Source organism: Mercenaria mercenaria, chromosome 5 (assembly GCF_021730395.1).
Source record: "Mercenaria mercenaria strain notata chromosome 5, MADL_Memer_1, whole genome shotgun sequence".
Taxonomy (NCBI): domain Eukaryota; kingdom Metazoa; phylum Mollusca; class Bivalvia; order Venerida; family Veneridae; genus Mercenaria; species Mercenaria mercenaria.
Window position 1 is genome coordinate 14,878,055 of NC_069365.1, and position 18,851 is coordinate 14,896,905.

Consider the following 18,851-nt stretch of genomic DNA (forward strand, 5'->3'; position numbering starts at 1 on the left):
TTATATACCACCACCACCTATAACAACAACAATATAAAAAAAAGATGACTGCGCATTTAAGAGAAAATCAGTTTCTTTTCCCATTCTTTTTGTATTGTGCATAAATGTAATGGTAAGATCAAATTCGCAGTTACAACGTGTTTCATTTGCTTTAATGACATAAGCAGATATTTTCAATGCAAAGGTCGCAGAAGTCATGGTTATGATGTTTTAACTACGGCGATGGTGATTATGACGATGATGATACTTAGAAAATGCTGACAGTCCGCAGACAAGAAAAAGTTTGAATTACGTATGTAAGATGAAAACGCAGACACTGTATTGGCGATTATAAGTTAGGAAACGCAGACAAATACGTTTATTTATAGAAAATGCAGACGACAGAGTCGAAGTATGTATGTGAAAACGCAGACACCATATAACGCAGGCAATATAGTTTGGCGGCTGTATGTTAGAAAACGCAGACAATATAGTTATAAAGGGAAAATGCAGACGATAGAGTATGTTCATATATAGGTAAGTAGGTAAGTGCGTAAGTAAATGTTTAATGTAAGTTAGAAAACGCAAACGATATAGTTACATAGTGAAAACGCAGACGATATACATAGAGTATGAGCATATATAAGTAAGTAAGTGAGTAATTAAATGTTTTTATGTAATTTAGAAAACGCAGGCGATATAGTTACATAATGAAAACGCAGACGATAGAGTATGTGCATATATAAGTAATTAAGTAAGTGTTTTTATGTAAGTTAGAAAACGCAGACAATATAGTTACATAGTGAAAACGCAGACGATAGGCCTAGATTATGTGCATATACATAGCCAATTTCGCCACTTATGATTCTCATATGAAACGATTACCATATGAAATTCATATGAATTTCTTATGATAATCATATCGTAATACGACCATATGCTTTTCATATGTACTATTTCATATGATTTTCATATGAAGGTTTTCATATGCTACTCATATGAAACAATAAACATATGAAAATCATATGAAATATTGTCCATATGAGACCCATATGTTTTTGATATGAAAACCATATACATATCTCAATGCATTATTAAAACAAAATGGCGGAGACTGAATGATGGTCTGTACAACATACTCCTCCGGGAACTGTTCAGAATTAGAGCTACATGTGATTTTGCGCGTTTCGGTCTTTTTTAGATTAATGGCCTACCACCAAAGGGATGGAAATGACTGATAGGCCTAAATCAATGTACAAAAATATATGCAGCGCGGGTCATAAATCATGAGGGTGGAGTTGGGGGATCTCCATAATAAAGATTTTGTAATTTTAACTTCAATGTAATGAGTTTAAGATGCGATTTTTAGCCCCTTTAAATGTTAAAACTATTTTTCGGACAAGCAGTAAAATGTATAAACAGACAAAGCGGTTGGTGTGTGGGCTTTGGCAAATTAGGGGATCTCCCCTAAGAACATATTTAAGGCGAAAATCGTGCACTTTGATGAGTTCTCGGTATAATTCTATGTTCTGTTTTCCTTGAAACTTGATACTGTAACAAAAACAAAAATCGGACGATTGCCGCCCCCCCCCCCCCCCCCCACCCAACACCACAGAAGTTGCGGCTACGCTATATACTGTTAAAAAGATCTTCTTTGGCATCTAATCGCTACAGAATAGTTCGCATTTTGAGAATATCACCGGACTTTGATCTATGACCTTGATCCCTAACTGACCGGGTTCGAACCCGACTTGACCTGTTTTCTCTAGGGACAATGTGTGTTTTGCAACAATGTATCATTTATTAAAATCAGACATCAGGTTATAAAGATATGACTCCTCTGACAAGGCTCACCTCTCTGTTCTTTATTTAATATAATTACAAAGAATGCATATTTTCACGAAAAATGATACATTTTAAGACGGTCCCACGACGAAACTGTCTGTGGTAAAAATATACAAATTATACATCTCTTTTTACACAATGTATTAGATTTAATCATAAAAGTTATTTCATAAACATATTTTGTTATTGGAACATTCTACAATTATTTGAAGTTAATGAAAAACACGGGCGTTTTCCGTACAGAAAATTACGGAAATACACCTTTTATCCTAAATTACGTACAGACGGACGAACATATGTTGCTTGTTCTTGTCACAAACTTACAGATTTTGTCATTTTTATCAAAACAAGTATTAACTTGCAGTTATTTACCCAAAATAAATATTCTATACGAAGTTTTTCCTTATTTTATGGCTAATATTTTAAGTCAAAAAGGTTAAAGTTCATGCAGGAAATGTGCCCGGCGTGTCCGTCGAGGAAGAAAATTGTTTTTCATATTCGTTTAAACAATATTTCCAACTACTTATTAAAAGATATTTCAGTTTTATAACGTGTTCCTAACGTTTTTTATAATAAAATGAAATAGATGAATTTTTCGAAAAAATGCGACGAGAATAAGCGTTAATTAAATGGTCCCTATCGCCAGTCTACAGATCGTACAGACAGACAAAACTTACTGAAACTATTTATTTCAGTAGAAATAATTGATATACACCAAAGCGTGTTACTTCAGAGCCTTAGTTGATATAGGGAAAACTTTGAAAATCATCTTGTTCAAAACTATAAAACCTAGGGCTTTGATATTTAGTATGTTCTATAGACTTATATAGGGAAAAACTTTGAAAATCTTCTCGTCAAAAACAAAAGGGCCTAGGCCTTTGATATTTGGTATGTAGCATCATATAGTTGGCCTTTAAAAAGATTGTTTAAGTAATTCCCCTAGGATGAAATATGGCCCCGCCCAGGGGGTCACATGGTTTTGTATAGACTTGTTTAGGAAAAAAACTTAGGCTTTAGATATTTAGTATGAAGAATTGCCTTGTGGTCCTCTACCAAGATTGTTCAAATTATTCCCCTGGGGTGAAAAAAGGCCCTGCCACAGCATTCTCTAGTTTTACATAGACATATATAGGATTTTTTTTTTAATCTTCTTGTCTGAAAATTCAAGGCCTATGCCTTTGATATTTTGTTTGTATCATTACCTAGTTGATCTCTAACAAGATTGTTTGAAATATGCCCCATGGGTGGAAAGAGGCCCCGCCCCAGGGGTCTATTGATATATGAGTTATATAGGAAAAAATACTTCAAAAATTATCAGATTATATTTCCTAGACTGTTTGATTATATTTACCAGATGACCCCAACTGATAACACCTGACTGTAACCTTGACCTACTGACCTACTCTTGTTTTTAGGTCACCTGAGCACAAAGTGCTCGGGGTGAGCTATTGTGATCGCTCACCGTCCGGCGTCCGTCCATCCACACTTTCCTTTAAACATCTCCTCCTAAACCAACAGGCCAATTTTGATGAAACTTCACAGGGATGTTCCTTGGATGGTCTTCTTTAAAACTTGTTCAAAGAATTGAATTCCATGCAGAACTCTGGCTGCCATGGCAACCTAAAGGAAAAACTTAAACCAGAGTGCCAGAATGTCACAATATACGCCCGTCACAGCAAATTTATTTACTCTAGCACCTGTATTTGCAGATGTAATTTTAATTTTGTGGTTATTTAGTAATCATTGTAATTCTTTTGTTTTTCTAAGTCCACAAAAAAAAACTCCTTACCAGGTAGAGATACCTTAAAATACACCTAAAACTAGAAAGTAACAACTATGTTGTACCACAGAAAAGTGGTCTTGGTTTTTCCCTACGGTCAATTATAAAAAAGTTACAATATAAGTTATTTATAGTAACAACTAAGGGAAGTTAATCTTTAAAAAAAAAAAAAAAATACAAAATTTATTTTTTTTAAGTCCACACAAAAATCCTTACCAGGTAGAGATTGGTCAAAATACACCTCAAAATTGGATGTAACATGCATGTTGTACTACAGAAAAGTGGTCTCGATTTTTCCCTACGTCTAGTAATGAAAAAGTTACAATATAAGCTATTTATAGTAACAACAAAGGGAAGTAATTCTAAAGAAGGGAACTGCGCATGACACTTCGTCTCATGATGGTGTATAATTGTGCCAAGTTACATCAAAATCCCTCTATGCATGAAGAAGAAATGCTTCGGACAGTCATTCTTGTATCTGACCTTTGGCCTCTATGTGTGACCTTGACCTTAGACCTAGGGACCTGGTTCTTGCGCATGACACTCCGTCTTGTGGTGGTGAACATTTGTGCCAAGTTATATCAAAATCCCTCCATGCATGAAGAAGAAATGCTCCGGACAAAGTTTTCATTCTTGTATCCTTTGACCTCTAAGTGTGACCTTGACCTTAGACCTAGGGACCTGGTTCTTGCGCATGACACTCCGTCTCATGATGATGAACAATTGTGCCAACTTTCATCAAAATCCCTCTATGCATGAAGAAGATATGCTCCGGACAAAGTTTTCATTCTTGTATCCTTTGACCTCTAAGTGTGACCTTGACCTTAGACCTAGGGACCTGGTTCTTGCGCATGACACTCCGTCTCATGATGATAAACAATTGTGCCAACTTTCATCAAAATCTCTCTATGCATGAAGAAGATATGCTTCGGACAAAGTCATACTTGACCTTGACCTTAGACCTAGGGACCTGATTCTTGCGTATGACACTCCGTCTCATGATGGTGAACAACTGTGCCAAGTTTCATCAAAATCCCTCCATGCATGTAGAAGATATTCTCCGGACAAGGTCTGTGGACGCCGCCCGCCCGTCCAACCGCAAAGGGCGTTCCTATAATACGTCCCGTTTTTCAAACGGGCGTATAAAAAATCTTCTTCTCAAAAACTAGAAGCCCTAGAGCTTAGATATTTGGTGTAAAGCATTGCCTAGGGGACCTCTACCAAATTTATTCAAATTATGACCCTGGGGTCAAAATTGACCCCGCCCCAGGGGTCACTTGATTTTACATAGGAAAATTTTCAAAAATCTTCTCAAAAAAAGAAGGCCTAGAGCTTACATGTTTGACATGTAGCAATGCCTAGTGGACCTCTACTAAAGTTGTTCAAATCATGACCCTGGGGTTAAAATTGACCCCGCCCCAGGGGTCACTTGATTTTACATAGGAAAATTTTCAAAATTTTTCTAAAAATAAACCAGAAGGCCTAGAGCTTAGATATTTCACGTGTAGCATAACCTAGTGGACCTCTACAAAATCTATTCAAATCATGATCCCCGAGGTCAAAATTGATCCCGCCCCAGGTTCACTTGATTTTACATAGAAAATTCTTCAAAAATTTTCTAAAAATAAAGCAGAAGGCCTAGATCTTAGATATTTCACGTGTAGCATTACCTAGTGGACCTCTACAAAATCTATTCAAATCATGATCCCCGAGGTCGAAATTGACCCCGCCCCAGGTTCACTTGATTTTACATAGAAAAATCTTCAAAAAATTTCTAAAAATAAAGCAGAAGGCCTAGATCTTAGATAATTGACATCTACCATTGCCTAGTAGATTTCTACAAAATTTGTTCAAATCATGACCTTTGGTATCAAATTGACCTCGCCCCTTGGGGTTACATGATTGTACATAGTGAAACCTTCAAAATTTTCTAAAAATAAACCAGAAGGCCTAGAGCTTAGATATCTGACTTGTAACATTGCCTAGTGGACTTCTACAAAATTTGTTCAAATCATGTCCCCCGGGGTCAAAATTGACCCCGCCCCATGGGTCATTTGATTTTATATAGGAAAATCTTTAAAAAAAATCTAAAAATAAACCAGAACGCCTAGAGCTTAGATATTTCACATGTAGCATTGCCTAGCGGACCTCTATAAACTTTGTTCAAATAATGATCCCGGGGTCAAAATTGACCCCACCCCAGGGGTTACTTGATTGTACATAGGAAAATCTTCAATTTTTTTCTAAAAATAAACAAGAAGGCCTAGATCTTAGACATGTAGCATTGCATAGTAGACTTCTACAAAATTTGTTCAAATCATGACCCCGTCCCATGGGGTTACTTGATTGTACATAGAAAAATCTTCAAAATTTCTAAAAATAAACCAGAAGGGCTAGAGCTTAGATATTTGACATGTAGCATTGCCTAGTGGACCTCTACAAACGTTGTTCAAATCTTGACCCCTTTGGGTCAAATTGACCCAGCCCCAGGGTTTACTTGAGTGTACATAGGGAAATCTTCATAAATTTGCTAAAAATAAACCAGAAGGCTTAGATACTTGATATGTAACATTGCTTAGTAGACTTCTACAAACTTTGTTCAAATCATGACCCCCGGGGTAAAGTTGGCCCCGCCCCAGGAGCTACTTGATTGTACATCAGAAAATCTTCCAAAAAAAATCTAAAAATCATCAGTTTGACATTTGAAACATGTAGCTCATATTACTCAGGTGAGCGATCCAGGGTCATCATGACCCTCTTGTTAAAGATACAGACTTAAAATTTGGATGACATGTATAATTTTGCACACTTATCTTAAAACTGACTTCCAGTGAACATGAATATAACCTACTGACCTACTTTTTTTGTTTTTGATGCTTTAGCAAAGAAATTTGTTCAAGGAAGCAACTTAACTTAGGTGAGCGCGATATAGGGCCATTATGGCCCTCTTGTTTATTAATTACCTCCCTTTAATATGATAAACTATTTTATTATATTTGTATTTATTTTCCCATGCCAGTTTAAGAACAGAATCACAATAAATCTTAAAATAAAAAAAAAAACATTTGAAAGCAGTCACCAGACATTTTTCAAACTACATGTACATAATGTTTTATGAATTATATGAACATAGTAATGATTTATATACATTTTTAGTATGTTGCCGTATAAAATGGAAGAAGATGTAGTATGTTTTGTGAAAAACGTCCCTTGTTGGGGGCCGTTTGTAACTCTGTTACAAAATTTCGTTTTACATTAGTATTGACGACACATGTTATGCTGTTATGTTATAATAACTTATTCTGTACGATACTTGTTTATTTTGTACTTCCTTTTGTGTGTTACTCGGAGTTTCTTTTCTTGAATTGTTCCATATTTCTGTAAAACTTTAAGTCACATGCTTTCTGTGTAAAACTTTGTTACTTAATGTAATTATAATACATAAATTGTACCTAAATGTAATTGTTAAACATACTCATTATTGAATGTAAACAAATCACAATGGTTTCGTTTGTAAAGAAAAATAAAAAAAAAGACGGAAATATCAATATTCCTTTGTATTTGTTTTTCTTTTTAAAGATGATTTTGTTCCAGCCTGCTCTAGCAGTCTTTTTCGAGAAAGAGATGCCACTTTTCAACCAGCAACAGAGATGGACCATAAAATGTTTTTACGAAAAAGGCTTGCATATGACCAGCATAAAAAAGCACTACATGAGTAGCATATGAAAGAGATAACATATGAAAAGCATATAAAGGTAGAATCATATGAGTTGCATATGAAAGGAGCTAACATATGAAAAGCATATAAAAGGAGAAGCATATGAATAGCATATGAAAGGAGGTAACATATGAATTTGGTATCGGTATCATGCCCATATCATATGCTAGGCCTTTAAATTTGCATATGAAATTCATATGCTAATCATTTCATATGAAACTGATATAATTTTCATATGAGAATCATAAACTGATATCATATGCTTATCATATGCGGCTCTTTTTTTATGATTAGCATATGAAAGGTCTCATATGAAAATCATATGATTATCATATCGGTTTCAAATGTGGCGACATTGGCTGTGTATAAGCAAGTAAGTAAGTAAGAAAGTGAGTGAGTAAGTAAATGTTTTTATGTATGTTAGAAAACGCAGACGATATAGTTACATAGTGAAAATGCAGACGATATACATAGAGTATGTGCATATATAAGTAAGTTAGTAAGTAAATGTTTCATGTAAGTTAGAAAACGCAGACGATATAGTTACATAGTGAAAACGCAGACGATAGAGTATGTGCATATATAAGTAATAGCTCTAAGCAAATGTTTCATGTAAGTTGGAAAATGCAGACAATATATTTATATAGAGAAAACGCTGACAATAGAATCTATGCATATATATATATAAGTAAGTAAGTGAGTAAGTAAATGTTTTTATGTATGTTAGAAAACGCAGAGAATATAGTTACATAGTGAAAACGCAGACGATTGGATATGTGCATATATAAGTAAGTAAATAAGTGAGTAAGTAAATGTTTCATGTAAATTAGAAAACGCAAACGATATAGTTACATAGTGAAAATGCAGACAATAGAGTATGTGCATATATAAGTAATTAAGTAAGTAAGTAAATGTTTTTATGTAAGTTAGAAAACGCAGACGATATAGTTACATAGTGAAAATGCAGACAATAGAGTATGTGCATATATAAGTAAGTAAGTGAGTAAGTAAATGTTTTTATGTAAGTTAGAAAACGCAGACGATATAGTTACATAGTGAAAACGCAGACGATAAAGTATGTGCATATATAAGTAATTAAGTAAATGTTTTTATGTAAGTTAGAAAATGCAGACAATATAGTTACATATAGTGAAAACGCAGACGATAGAGTATGTGCACATATATGTAAGTAAGTAAGAAAGTGTTTTATGTAAGTTAGAAAACGCAGACAATATAGTTACATATAGTGAAAACGCAGATGACTGAGTATGTACATATAACAGTAAGTAAGTAAGTAAGTAAGTAAGAAAGTTAAGTAAGTAAGTACGTGTTTTTATGTAACTTAAAAAACGCAGACAATATAGTGCATATATCAGTAAGTAAGTAAGTAAGTAAGTAAGTTAGTAACTAAATGTTTTATGTCAGTTAAAAAATGCAGGCAATAGTTACATAGTGAAAACACAGATGATGTGCATATATCAGTAAGTAAGTTAGTAAGTCAATGTTTCATGTAAGTTAGAAAACGCAGACAAAATATTTATATAGAGAAAACGCTGACGATAGAATCTATGCATATATAAGTAAGTAAGTGAGTAAGTAGATGTTTGTATGTTGTTAGAAACCGCAGACAATATAGTTATTTAGGGAGAACGCAGACGATAACACACTGACTAGAAATTATATATATTTTCCGCAAGTTCATTTGATTAATATTTGTACATTCAAACATAGGCCTGTGTTATTAAAAATTTATATTTCATGTTTTGTTGTTTCTTTTTTCAAAATAAACGCTTGATTTCTATTTATTTTTGCATTCGAAATACAATATACAACGTTGCTTCAGGAGAAAACAAAGTCCATGTCCAAATTGCCCCCTTAAAAATTCCCTCGAATCTTCGTATGTCTAATTATCCTTTCTCAGTTAATATATAAACAAATGAATTAATAATTTTATCGATTATTATCATTTTGTTGAACTTCCTTTGTAAAAACACCTCTTTCATGCAATTAAATATTGTTTTATCAGCCTGCCTGCGTTTTCCAAAAAGTCGTCTGCGTTTTCCCTCTGTAACTATATGGTCTGCGTTATTCGTCTGCGTTTTATACAGGCCCCTTTTTGAGAGAGGCGTGTCACAAGGTGACAATGTGCATTTTTGACTATTTCAGGGGCCATAACTCTGAAAATAGGGGGCGGAGCCAGATGAAAAATAGTAGGTGTGCAAGTTTATATCATGATTAAGACTCATGCAAGGTTTCATGAATCTATATCAAATACTTTTTGAGCTAGGCATGTCACAGGGTGAAAATGTGCATTTTTGACTATTTCAGGGACCATAACTCTGAAAATAGGGGGCGAAGCCAGACAAAAAAATAGGAGGTGCGCAAGTCCATATCATGATTAAGACTCATGCAAGGTTTCATCAATTTATATCAAATACTTTTTGAGCTAGGCGCGTCACGAACTTCGGACGGACGGACGGATGCACGGACAAGACCAAATCTATATGCCCCCACCCTTCATGGGGGGCACAAAAATCCACTATTTTGGCTATTTCAGGGGCCATAACTCTGTAATAAGCGCAAAGATTCTCAAGAAGAATGCCAAGTGCGAAAGGTCACATCATGATAAAGACTCTAGCAAGGTTTCATGAATTTACATTAAATACTTTTAGAGCTAGGCACATAATTAGGTGAAAATGTGCATTTTTTTACAATTTCAGGGGCCATAACTTTAAAAATAGGGGATGGAGCTGGCCAAAATATAAGAGGTGTGCAAGATTATATCATGATAAAGACTTATGCAAGTGTTCAATCATTTATACTAAACACTTTTTGAGCTAGGTGCGTCAAAAGGTGAAAATGTGCATTTTTTACTACTTTAAGGGCCATAACTCTGAAAAAAGGGGGCGGGGCCAGACAAAAAATAGGAGATGCGCAGGTTCATATCATGACAAAAACTCATACAAGGTTTAATAAATTTATATGAAATATTTTTGAGCTAGGCACTTCACATGGTGAAAATGGTCGTTTTTGACTATTTCAGGGGCCAGAACTCTGAAAATAGGGGGCAAAGCCAGACAAAAAATAGGAGGTGCACAAGTTCATATCATGATAAAGACTCGTACAAAAATTTAATCAATTTATATGAAATAATTTTGAACTAGGCACGTCACAATGTGAAAATGGGCATTTTTGCCTATTTCAGGGGCCATAACTCTAAAAATAGAGGGCAGACCAAAATGAAAAATAGAAGGTGCACAAGTTCGTATCATGATTAAGAACCATGCAAGGTTTCATGAATCTAAATCAAATACTTTTGAGCTAGGCGTGTCACAAGGTGAAAATGTGCATTTTTTACTATTTCAGGGGCCATAACTCTAAAAATAGGGGGCGGCGCCAGACGAAAAATAGGAGGTGCGCAAGTTCATATCATGATAAAGACTCATGCAAGGTTTCATCAATTTATATCAAACACTTTTTGAGCAAGGCGCGTCACGAACTTCGGACGGACGGATGCAAGGACAAGACCAAATCTATATGCCCCCACCACTCATGGGGGGGGGGGAGGGGGCAAAAATACTATAAAAATGACAAATGGTTGCAGCATGTGTAGTGTGTTGGAGAATACTCCCCCGCCCCCACCCGAATGCATCACCGACTTCGATAATTTGTAGCCAAAACAAATTAAGGCCAGCGGAAACCCTGTCAGTTTGTACATTAGGTAAGTTGGTCTGTTATATGATGTTAAAGTCGCATGTGGTCAGCATTTAATCAAACAATCGATATTATCAGTTGATATTTTGTATATAATAAGGGAAAGGAAGATGAAGAAAACCATCATGCGTTCATAATTACGAATTATCATAACTGAGGTGTATTTGGTACAAAAGAACATGGCGTTATTATTTGGCAGTAGATTTAGCAACAAAATAATGGTTCAAAATAAAGCTTTTCGTGTATGTATTCAACAGAACAGAAGTGCAAATCAATAGTATATTATTACTAAACATTCAGTTTCTATTGCTAATGTCAAAGTGATTTCATGGGAAAATGTCCATACAGAACATTAAAGAAACAAGATACACCGTAATGTGTTGCAATTGTACCCACCGCACACTGCATTGGAATCATTTTTGGTTGATTACTTCATAATGAAAATTCACCGATTATGAAGAAATAGTTGTTGCTTGACAGTGCCGTACTTACGATTTGGTGCAAATGTGCTCAGGGGTCGCTTTGTACAAGATTTTACCATTTTTGATGGAAATTCTACAAACACAGCAGTCACTTGTCAAACTGTACAGAAGTGTTTACATTAATGACAAAGAATTGCACTGAGCAAGTGTTTGTGGCTGGAAGAGTACACATGTGAGCTCCTGTCTCACTGGTTGTTTTCAGTGAAACATGAAAAACTCATTAGAAAACTTACCAATGACAGCATAAATGTAGTCAGTCGGCCATATTTCTCCACCACTTCTGCGACAAATCCTCCATCGCCACGGTGTGTGAACCACCACTTCTGCGAAAGCCAGTGTTTCCAACAATTTCAAAATAAAATGTTATCAAAATTGATATTAAGTACTTTTTTATATTTATATATGTTATAAGCAATCAACAACTGTAGAATTATATGCAAATTTTAATCCAAACTTGGTGTCATAATATATTGTAAATATGTAGTAAAATATTGTTTATACATCATTGACAGATATCAGATCATTGTTATACTGCAGTAGAGAAAATTAGTTGCCTTCCAGTAGGGGACTTTGTATTGCATGGCAATACTTCATTCACTTTTAATAATTCTAGCATAAAACTGCTGTTCTTGTCACTTTTCGGGGGTGTTTTAACAGGAGAGAAAACGTGTGTTAACAGAGAGATTCTCGCGCTCACGTGCTGTTATAACACCTTTTTATATATGCGCGTTCTGTGGCAAAGCGTAAACGTCATTCGGCCCCAAAACGAATAATTCAAAACGAAATGACGTCAACGTAAAAAACAACTCCGACATTCCCGCGCATTTCATGAAAAATTAATGACGTTGTGAGACATTGTATCCATTTATCAGTTTTTATGCATTTTATGCTAGAATAGCGTTAACGCATGTTTAACGGGCTCCGGTACCAACCAATCCCTCGGGATTCTGCAGATGTTGTAACACGAAAAAACATGTGTTATCCCTACATTATAAGCATGTTATACCTTATGGTTAGCCTTTAAGTAATACCAACAAAATGAGATCTTACATGGTGGGGTTTTAAGCTATTTTTGTTGAAAAAGTTGCTCCGAGATGCATCCTTTCAAAGCAGAAACTGATAGATGCCTACCTCACAAAACATTTATACCCCAATGAGTAGGGTCAGAATAGTAATCTATAGTGATAGAAAAGTATATCTTTTTTTTAATTCATGTGTTTAAACGAGGCTTGTCACTGCAAAAAAGTATGGCTTACAAAATATTAATACTTACCTGAATCAGGACACTTCGAACCACTGGGACAAATCTCTTGATACCGAAGAGCTGTCGTTGGACAATAATATCCACTAGTGCAATTCCGACAGTAACCCTGACGTGCAGAAGGTTGATATGTTCCCTGTGGACACGGTGTAGGAGTTACAGTCCCTGCAACAATAGAAAGCATATACAGACAAAAACAAGACCTATCACTTATGGCTATGAATACCCTCCAACAGCTGCCAGAGGCACAGGTGTATTGAAAATATAATACATTGCATTTGTATATTGTACTGGAAGAAATGTACAAATATGCACAAAAGATGTTGTGCAAAACTGTATAAAGTCGCCAAATTTCATTGCTGTACTAAAAAAGAATAAAGTAGATCAGTAGGTCAAAATCAAGGTCATGCACTGAAAGTTGTATGTGTGATATGTGTTTAAAACTTAGCTTGGTTTCCCAAATTTATGGGAATATTTAACAGAGGACATGAGGCCCTGTATCGCTCACCTGACCTATTGATCTAAAGATCATCAAGATTTACATTCTGACCAAGTTTCATTAAGATATGGTCATAAATGTGCCCCCGTAAGTGTTAACAAGCTTTTCCTTTAATTTGACCTAGTTATTGACCCAAGACAACCTAAAATCAAACTCGTCCAAGACTTTATTGAGGGTAATATTCTGACCAAGTTTCATTAAGATTGGGCCCAAATTGTGTCCTCTAAAGTGTTAACAAGCTTTTTATTTGATTTGACCTGGTGACCTAGTTTTTGACCCCAGATGACCTTATGTCAAATTCGTCCAAGATTTTATTAAGGGTTACATTCTGACCAAGTTTCATTAAGATTGGGCTAAAAATGTGACCTCAAGAGTGTTAACAAGCTTTTCTTTTGATCTGACCTGGTGACCTAGTTTTTGACCCCAGATGACCCAATATCAAACTCGTCCAAGATTTTATTGAGGGTAACATTTTGACCAAGTTTCATTGAGATTGGCTCAAAATTGTGACCTCTAGAGTGTTAACAGTCAAGTTGTTGACGACGATGGACGACGGACATAGAGTGATCACAAAAGCTCACCTTTGAGCACTTTGTGCTCAGGTGAGCAAAAAAGAAGAAAGTAGGTCAGTAGCTCAAGGGACCATGAAATCACTAAGGGTCATCAACTAGTTGTACTTAACAGCTTATGAAATATGTCAGAAAATCATTAAATAAAACTGCTAATTACACGTGATTAACAATTGCAAACAGTCCAGTTTACCAAATTTCCAATTATAAAAATTATACTAATAAGCTTTGATAATGTGGCAGTTGAGTCCAATAAGTCCAGGGGTGTTCAAAGATAATCTGTCACAGATCTATTGTAAAGCAATTGTTGGATTTACCTGTATTGGAAAATAAACAGAGTCGATTGTATTGAGATCAACTGCCACATTATGAAAGTTTATTAGTAGCAGGTGCTAAAATGAACCATGGCAAAAGTATAGGTATAATTTACACTTTAATCTGTATGTATTGTACTATTCATTTGAACTGTCAAAACATGTTTCTGGCTTTCATGTTAATCTTATAGGTGTGAACAGAATAATTAAAAGCCGGGAACAAGTTTTGACAGTTCAAATAAATAGCTCAATATGGCGCCATTGTCTAGTTGTAATACACTGTATGTCATAAACACCCTACTTTTAAATGTAGTCTAATTAAGCATTTTTGTAATAAAAAAAATCACATTTGTTTTATTTTAGCATTGATGTTTATTCACATAACATGCAGTCTAGCACCCTTACAGAGGCAAGCCTCTGTGACGTACATGCTGCGTATTTGCTGTGTATATGCCGCGAACAAAGTAGTACGCCAGAGGAGTACATTTTACATACACCCCATGCCGCGTACTATTTCAACGAGTACACAGCATGTACGCAGGAGGTCACTACAAGTATGCAGCATTTTATAAAACTTGGGTCAAATGATCACCTCATGAAGACAATCTGCAGAACCCATGAGTCAGTCATGCCGGCTCAAGGTCAAGGTCACAACTTAGGGTCAAAGGTTTGAGCCTTCCATTTTGTGTCCGCTCTATATCTCCTAAACCCCTTGAAGGATTTTCATCAAACTTGGGTCAAACAATCACCTCATCAAGGCGATGTGCAGAACTTATGAGTCAGCCATGTCGGCTCAAGGTCAAGGTCACAACTGAAGGTCAAAGGTTTGAGCCTTCCATTTCGTGTCCGCTCTATATCTCCTAAACCCCTTGAAGGAATTTTATAAAACTTGGGTCAAATGATTACCTCATCAGAACTATGTGCAGAAATTATGAGTCAACCATGCCAGCTCAAGGTCAAGGTCACAACTAAGGGTCGAAGGTTTGAGCCTTCCATTTGGTGTCCACTCTGTATCTCCTGAACCCCTTGAAGGATTTTCATCAAACTTGGGTCAAATGATCACCTCATCAAGAACTCATGAGTCAGCCATGTCAACTCAAGGTCAAGGTCACAACTGAAGGTCAAAGGTTTCAGCTCTGTATCTCCTAAACCCCTTGAAGGATTTTCATGAAACTTTGGTCAAATGATCACCTCATCAAGACGTTGTGCAGAATTCATGAGTCAGCCACGTCAGTTCAAGGTCAAGGTCACAGCTAAAATCAAAGGTTTACCCTTTCACTTTCCATAGCAGTGGCGGGGGATTTAGCTGTCTTTCAGACTGCCTTGTTCATTTTGAATTAATCCTGGAGCTTTCTAACTTGGATAATTGAAAAGCCTTATTTGAACTTCGTTGCATTACATTTTGTAATACATGAAATAATTACCAAGATAATGCCTCAACAGCGCCCGAATGAGAAGAATTAATAGCTCTCACTGTTATTTGAATACTCTTAAGCAAAACATCATTCTATCATGCTTTATAAAGGCTTTAATGCTCATTATGTTAACTCATTAAGGCCTCACCAAATTAAAAAGCTGTTCATCGGATTTGCCGCTCGTATATTTTCAGAACGTTTTGGGTTAATTGCGCTCGCCCCATTGGAAAAAATCAATCCAAAATTTTTTAGTGCGCTACGTACTTTTTACGGACGTAAAAGTGTATAAATGCTTATATAATTCCAGTCCTAGATTGTTCTCAGATGGATTTTAATCAAAATAAATACATACTACGCACACATCGTCTATAATAAATCATAACACTTATATTTAGGTGCATTAAAGTTGTTTCCCCTTGATGCAGTTACGCCATTTTCTTCAAATGTTTACCAAATTACATGCAACAAAAATTGATTTATTTCATTGAAAAGTGGATGAAGAAAAAAGCATACTAATTTATTTGATAACATCAATCTACATTATTTTGGTAAGGGTAAATACTTATTGATGCATGTCACTTATCTTTTTTTCTGTTTTTTCTGTCCAAATGATCAGCATTTGCATTGGAAAGTTGGTGGGGTAAGGAATTTACATTATCACAGCAGTTTCGCCACAAGAGTACACAGCATGTATGCAGCAGGAGTACACAGCATGTACGCCGCAGGACTCGGGCCAGGAGTACACAGCATGTACGCCGCAGGAGTACACAGCATGTACGCCGCAGGAGTACACAGCATGTGCGTCGCAGGGGTAGTACACCGCAGGCTCATTTTCATGTGAAAAGTGTATGTGCCGCGTACATGCTGCGTACTATTTCCCGCATACTAAATTCCTCCAGCGTACATCCTGTGTACTATGTAGTCCACAGCATGTACGAAGCAAGTAGTACGCGGCAGACCTCATTTGCATGTCAAAAGTGTACTACAAACGTACTATCGGTGTATGTGCGGTGTATATCCTGCGTACTATTTAAAGCCCTTGATTGCAGTACACATCATGTACGCATCATATACGCTGTATGTACACAGCAAGAGTACGCAGCAGGCCTTTTTCTTCTGTAAGGGCAAGGTAAGGGGAGTAACTGCAACATATCTCATAGTCATCATGCAGTGCTCTCTAAAAAGAAGATAGAAATAACCAACAAAAAAATAAACATAAATTATGGTCATTCTTACTGACGAACATTTTGGCATGCAGGCATTTTATCTTATCATCCCTCCAGGAAAGGACCGGGACTAGAAATGCAACTTTCTCGCATAAAGATTCAAGGTCGGCCCCGAGTGTGAACTCATAGCCCTTATCAAATAGTGTTCATTATACAAACATCTGTTACAAGGAACTAGCTCGCTATATGGATATAAGGAACCTCGGTTAAGAGGAACAATTTTAAAAGGTCCCAAGCTGTTCTAGTTCATAATACCAAATCCGGCATTTACCATCATGAGCAAAGAAGAGGTAATATTCTTAAAATAAATAAAGTGTGGAATTGGTTTTCCTTGTCTCCATCTCCTGCATTATCGTATACCAACAGGTATTATAGGGGATTTATCCACGGCGCGAAGCGCCGAGGATGAAAATCCCCGAGACGGTAACGTCCGTATATAGTTATTCGTCTTTGTTGTCTGCATATACTGAGACAATTTTTTCGATGTTTTCCGGTTCCGGTTTATGTACAAAACGGCTTCCCATAAATTTTGCAAAGTATGATATTCGCTGTTAAAGGTATGATGACACTAAATGTAAACTTCACTGTTTGAGCGAAGTTTCACTTTCTTTTGAGTGTTGAATATTTCTTCGTAAGTAGATATATAAAAGATAAATCCCTATGCTAGGCAGTGCCTTAATTCATATTATACCAATACCCGTGTTCTTTACCGTACATACTCATACATATCTATATCAAACTTCATAAGATTACTTAGATTATAATATCCTTGGACTGGTATTCAGTGTTTATAAATACCAATACTGGTTTATACCATTTGGTATAAATACCTAACGTGAGTTACAGTGTAAAATATCTTAGACTTTGTGTTTATACCGGAAGTCGAGCTATTGGTGTATATCCAGTGATCATAAATACTAATAGATCTCTAATTAGCTTAATCTATCATTGATACCAATCGGTATCAATACCTTTTACTGGAAAATACCAGTGCATATTGAAATAGCATTCAATACCAACGGCGTGTTACAGTGTGAATTTTTTTATAAACTTGTAATTCTAAATAGTTGTGTAAGATACGCATAGTGGTCTATTATGTTTAAGCAGCAGTGACACCAATTGGTAGACAATACCAAATTTACATAAGCACTTCAATATTAAAGCAACATATAGTAACAAACTAGAGCTATCACTAAAGGTGATGAATGTACCCCCCGCATGCACTGACACAGTACACTGAATTTGACACACACAAGACTGCATAATTATGTGGACTGTATGTATACAGTATACATGCCCCATGCACAACTACTGTTGTTACTGATCAGTTGTGTGAAGTTTCATTAAATTGTGTCAAGAGGATAAGGAGAGATGGTGCGCACAAGATTGTGTCTATGTATATAGTATAGTAACAAAAAAACAAAGTCCCATAACTCTGCAAATTTGTTTTTCTGAAAGAACCTAACATGCCCCATGCACAACTACTGTTGTTACTGATCAGTTGTGTGAAGTTTCATTAAATTGTGTCAAGGGGATGAGTAGAGATGGTGCGCACAAGATTGTGTCTATGTATATAGTATAGTAACAAAAAAAAACAAAGTCCCATAACTCTGCAAATTTTTTTTCTAAAAGAACCTAACATGCCCCATACACAACTACTGTTGGTACTGATCACTTGTGTGAAGTTTCATTAAATTGTGTCAAGGGGATGAGGAGAGATGGTGCGCACAAGATTGTGTCTATGTATATAGTATAGTAACAAAAAAACAAAGTCCCATAACTCTGCAATTTTTTTTTCTTAAAGAACCTAACATGCCCCATGCACAACTACTGTTGGTACTGATCACTTGTGTGAAGTTTCATTAAATTCTGTCAAGGGGATAAGGAGAGATGGTGCACACAAGATTGCGTCTACGGACAGACGGACAGACGACCAGACGGACAGACAGACAGACGGACAGACAGACAGACAGACAACCTGAAACCAGTATACCCCCCTTACAACTTTGTTGTCGGGGGGTACAAAAAACAAAGTCACATAACTCTGCA

The 18,851-nt window shown here is 36.0% G+C and overlaps 1 protein-coding gene across 1 annotated transcript in view; it reads right to left on the reverse strand.

Moving 5' to 3' along the window:
* LOC128557255 (sushi, von Willebrand factor type A, EGF and pentraxin domain-containing protein 1-like) overlaps nt 1-18,851 on the reverse strand; it is a 40,844-nt gene continuing 21,993 nt past the window's right edge. The window contains exons 11-12 of the mRNA XM_053544442.1: nt 12,792-12,944; nt 1-17 (exon numbers count right to left, since the gene is read on the reverse strand). Coding sequence (XP_053400417.1) covers nt 1-17; nt 12,792-12,944 — 170 coding nt within the window. The remainder of the gene's footprint in view (nt 18-12,791; nt 12,945-18,851) is intronic.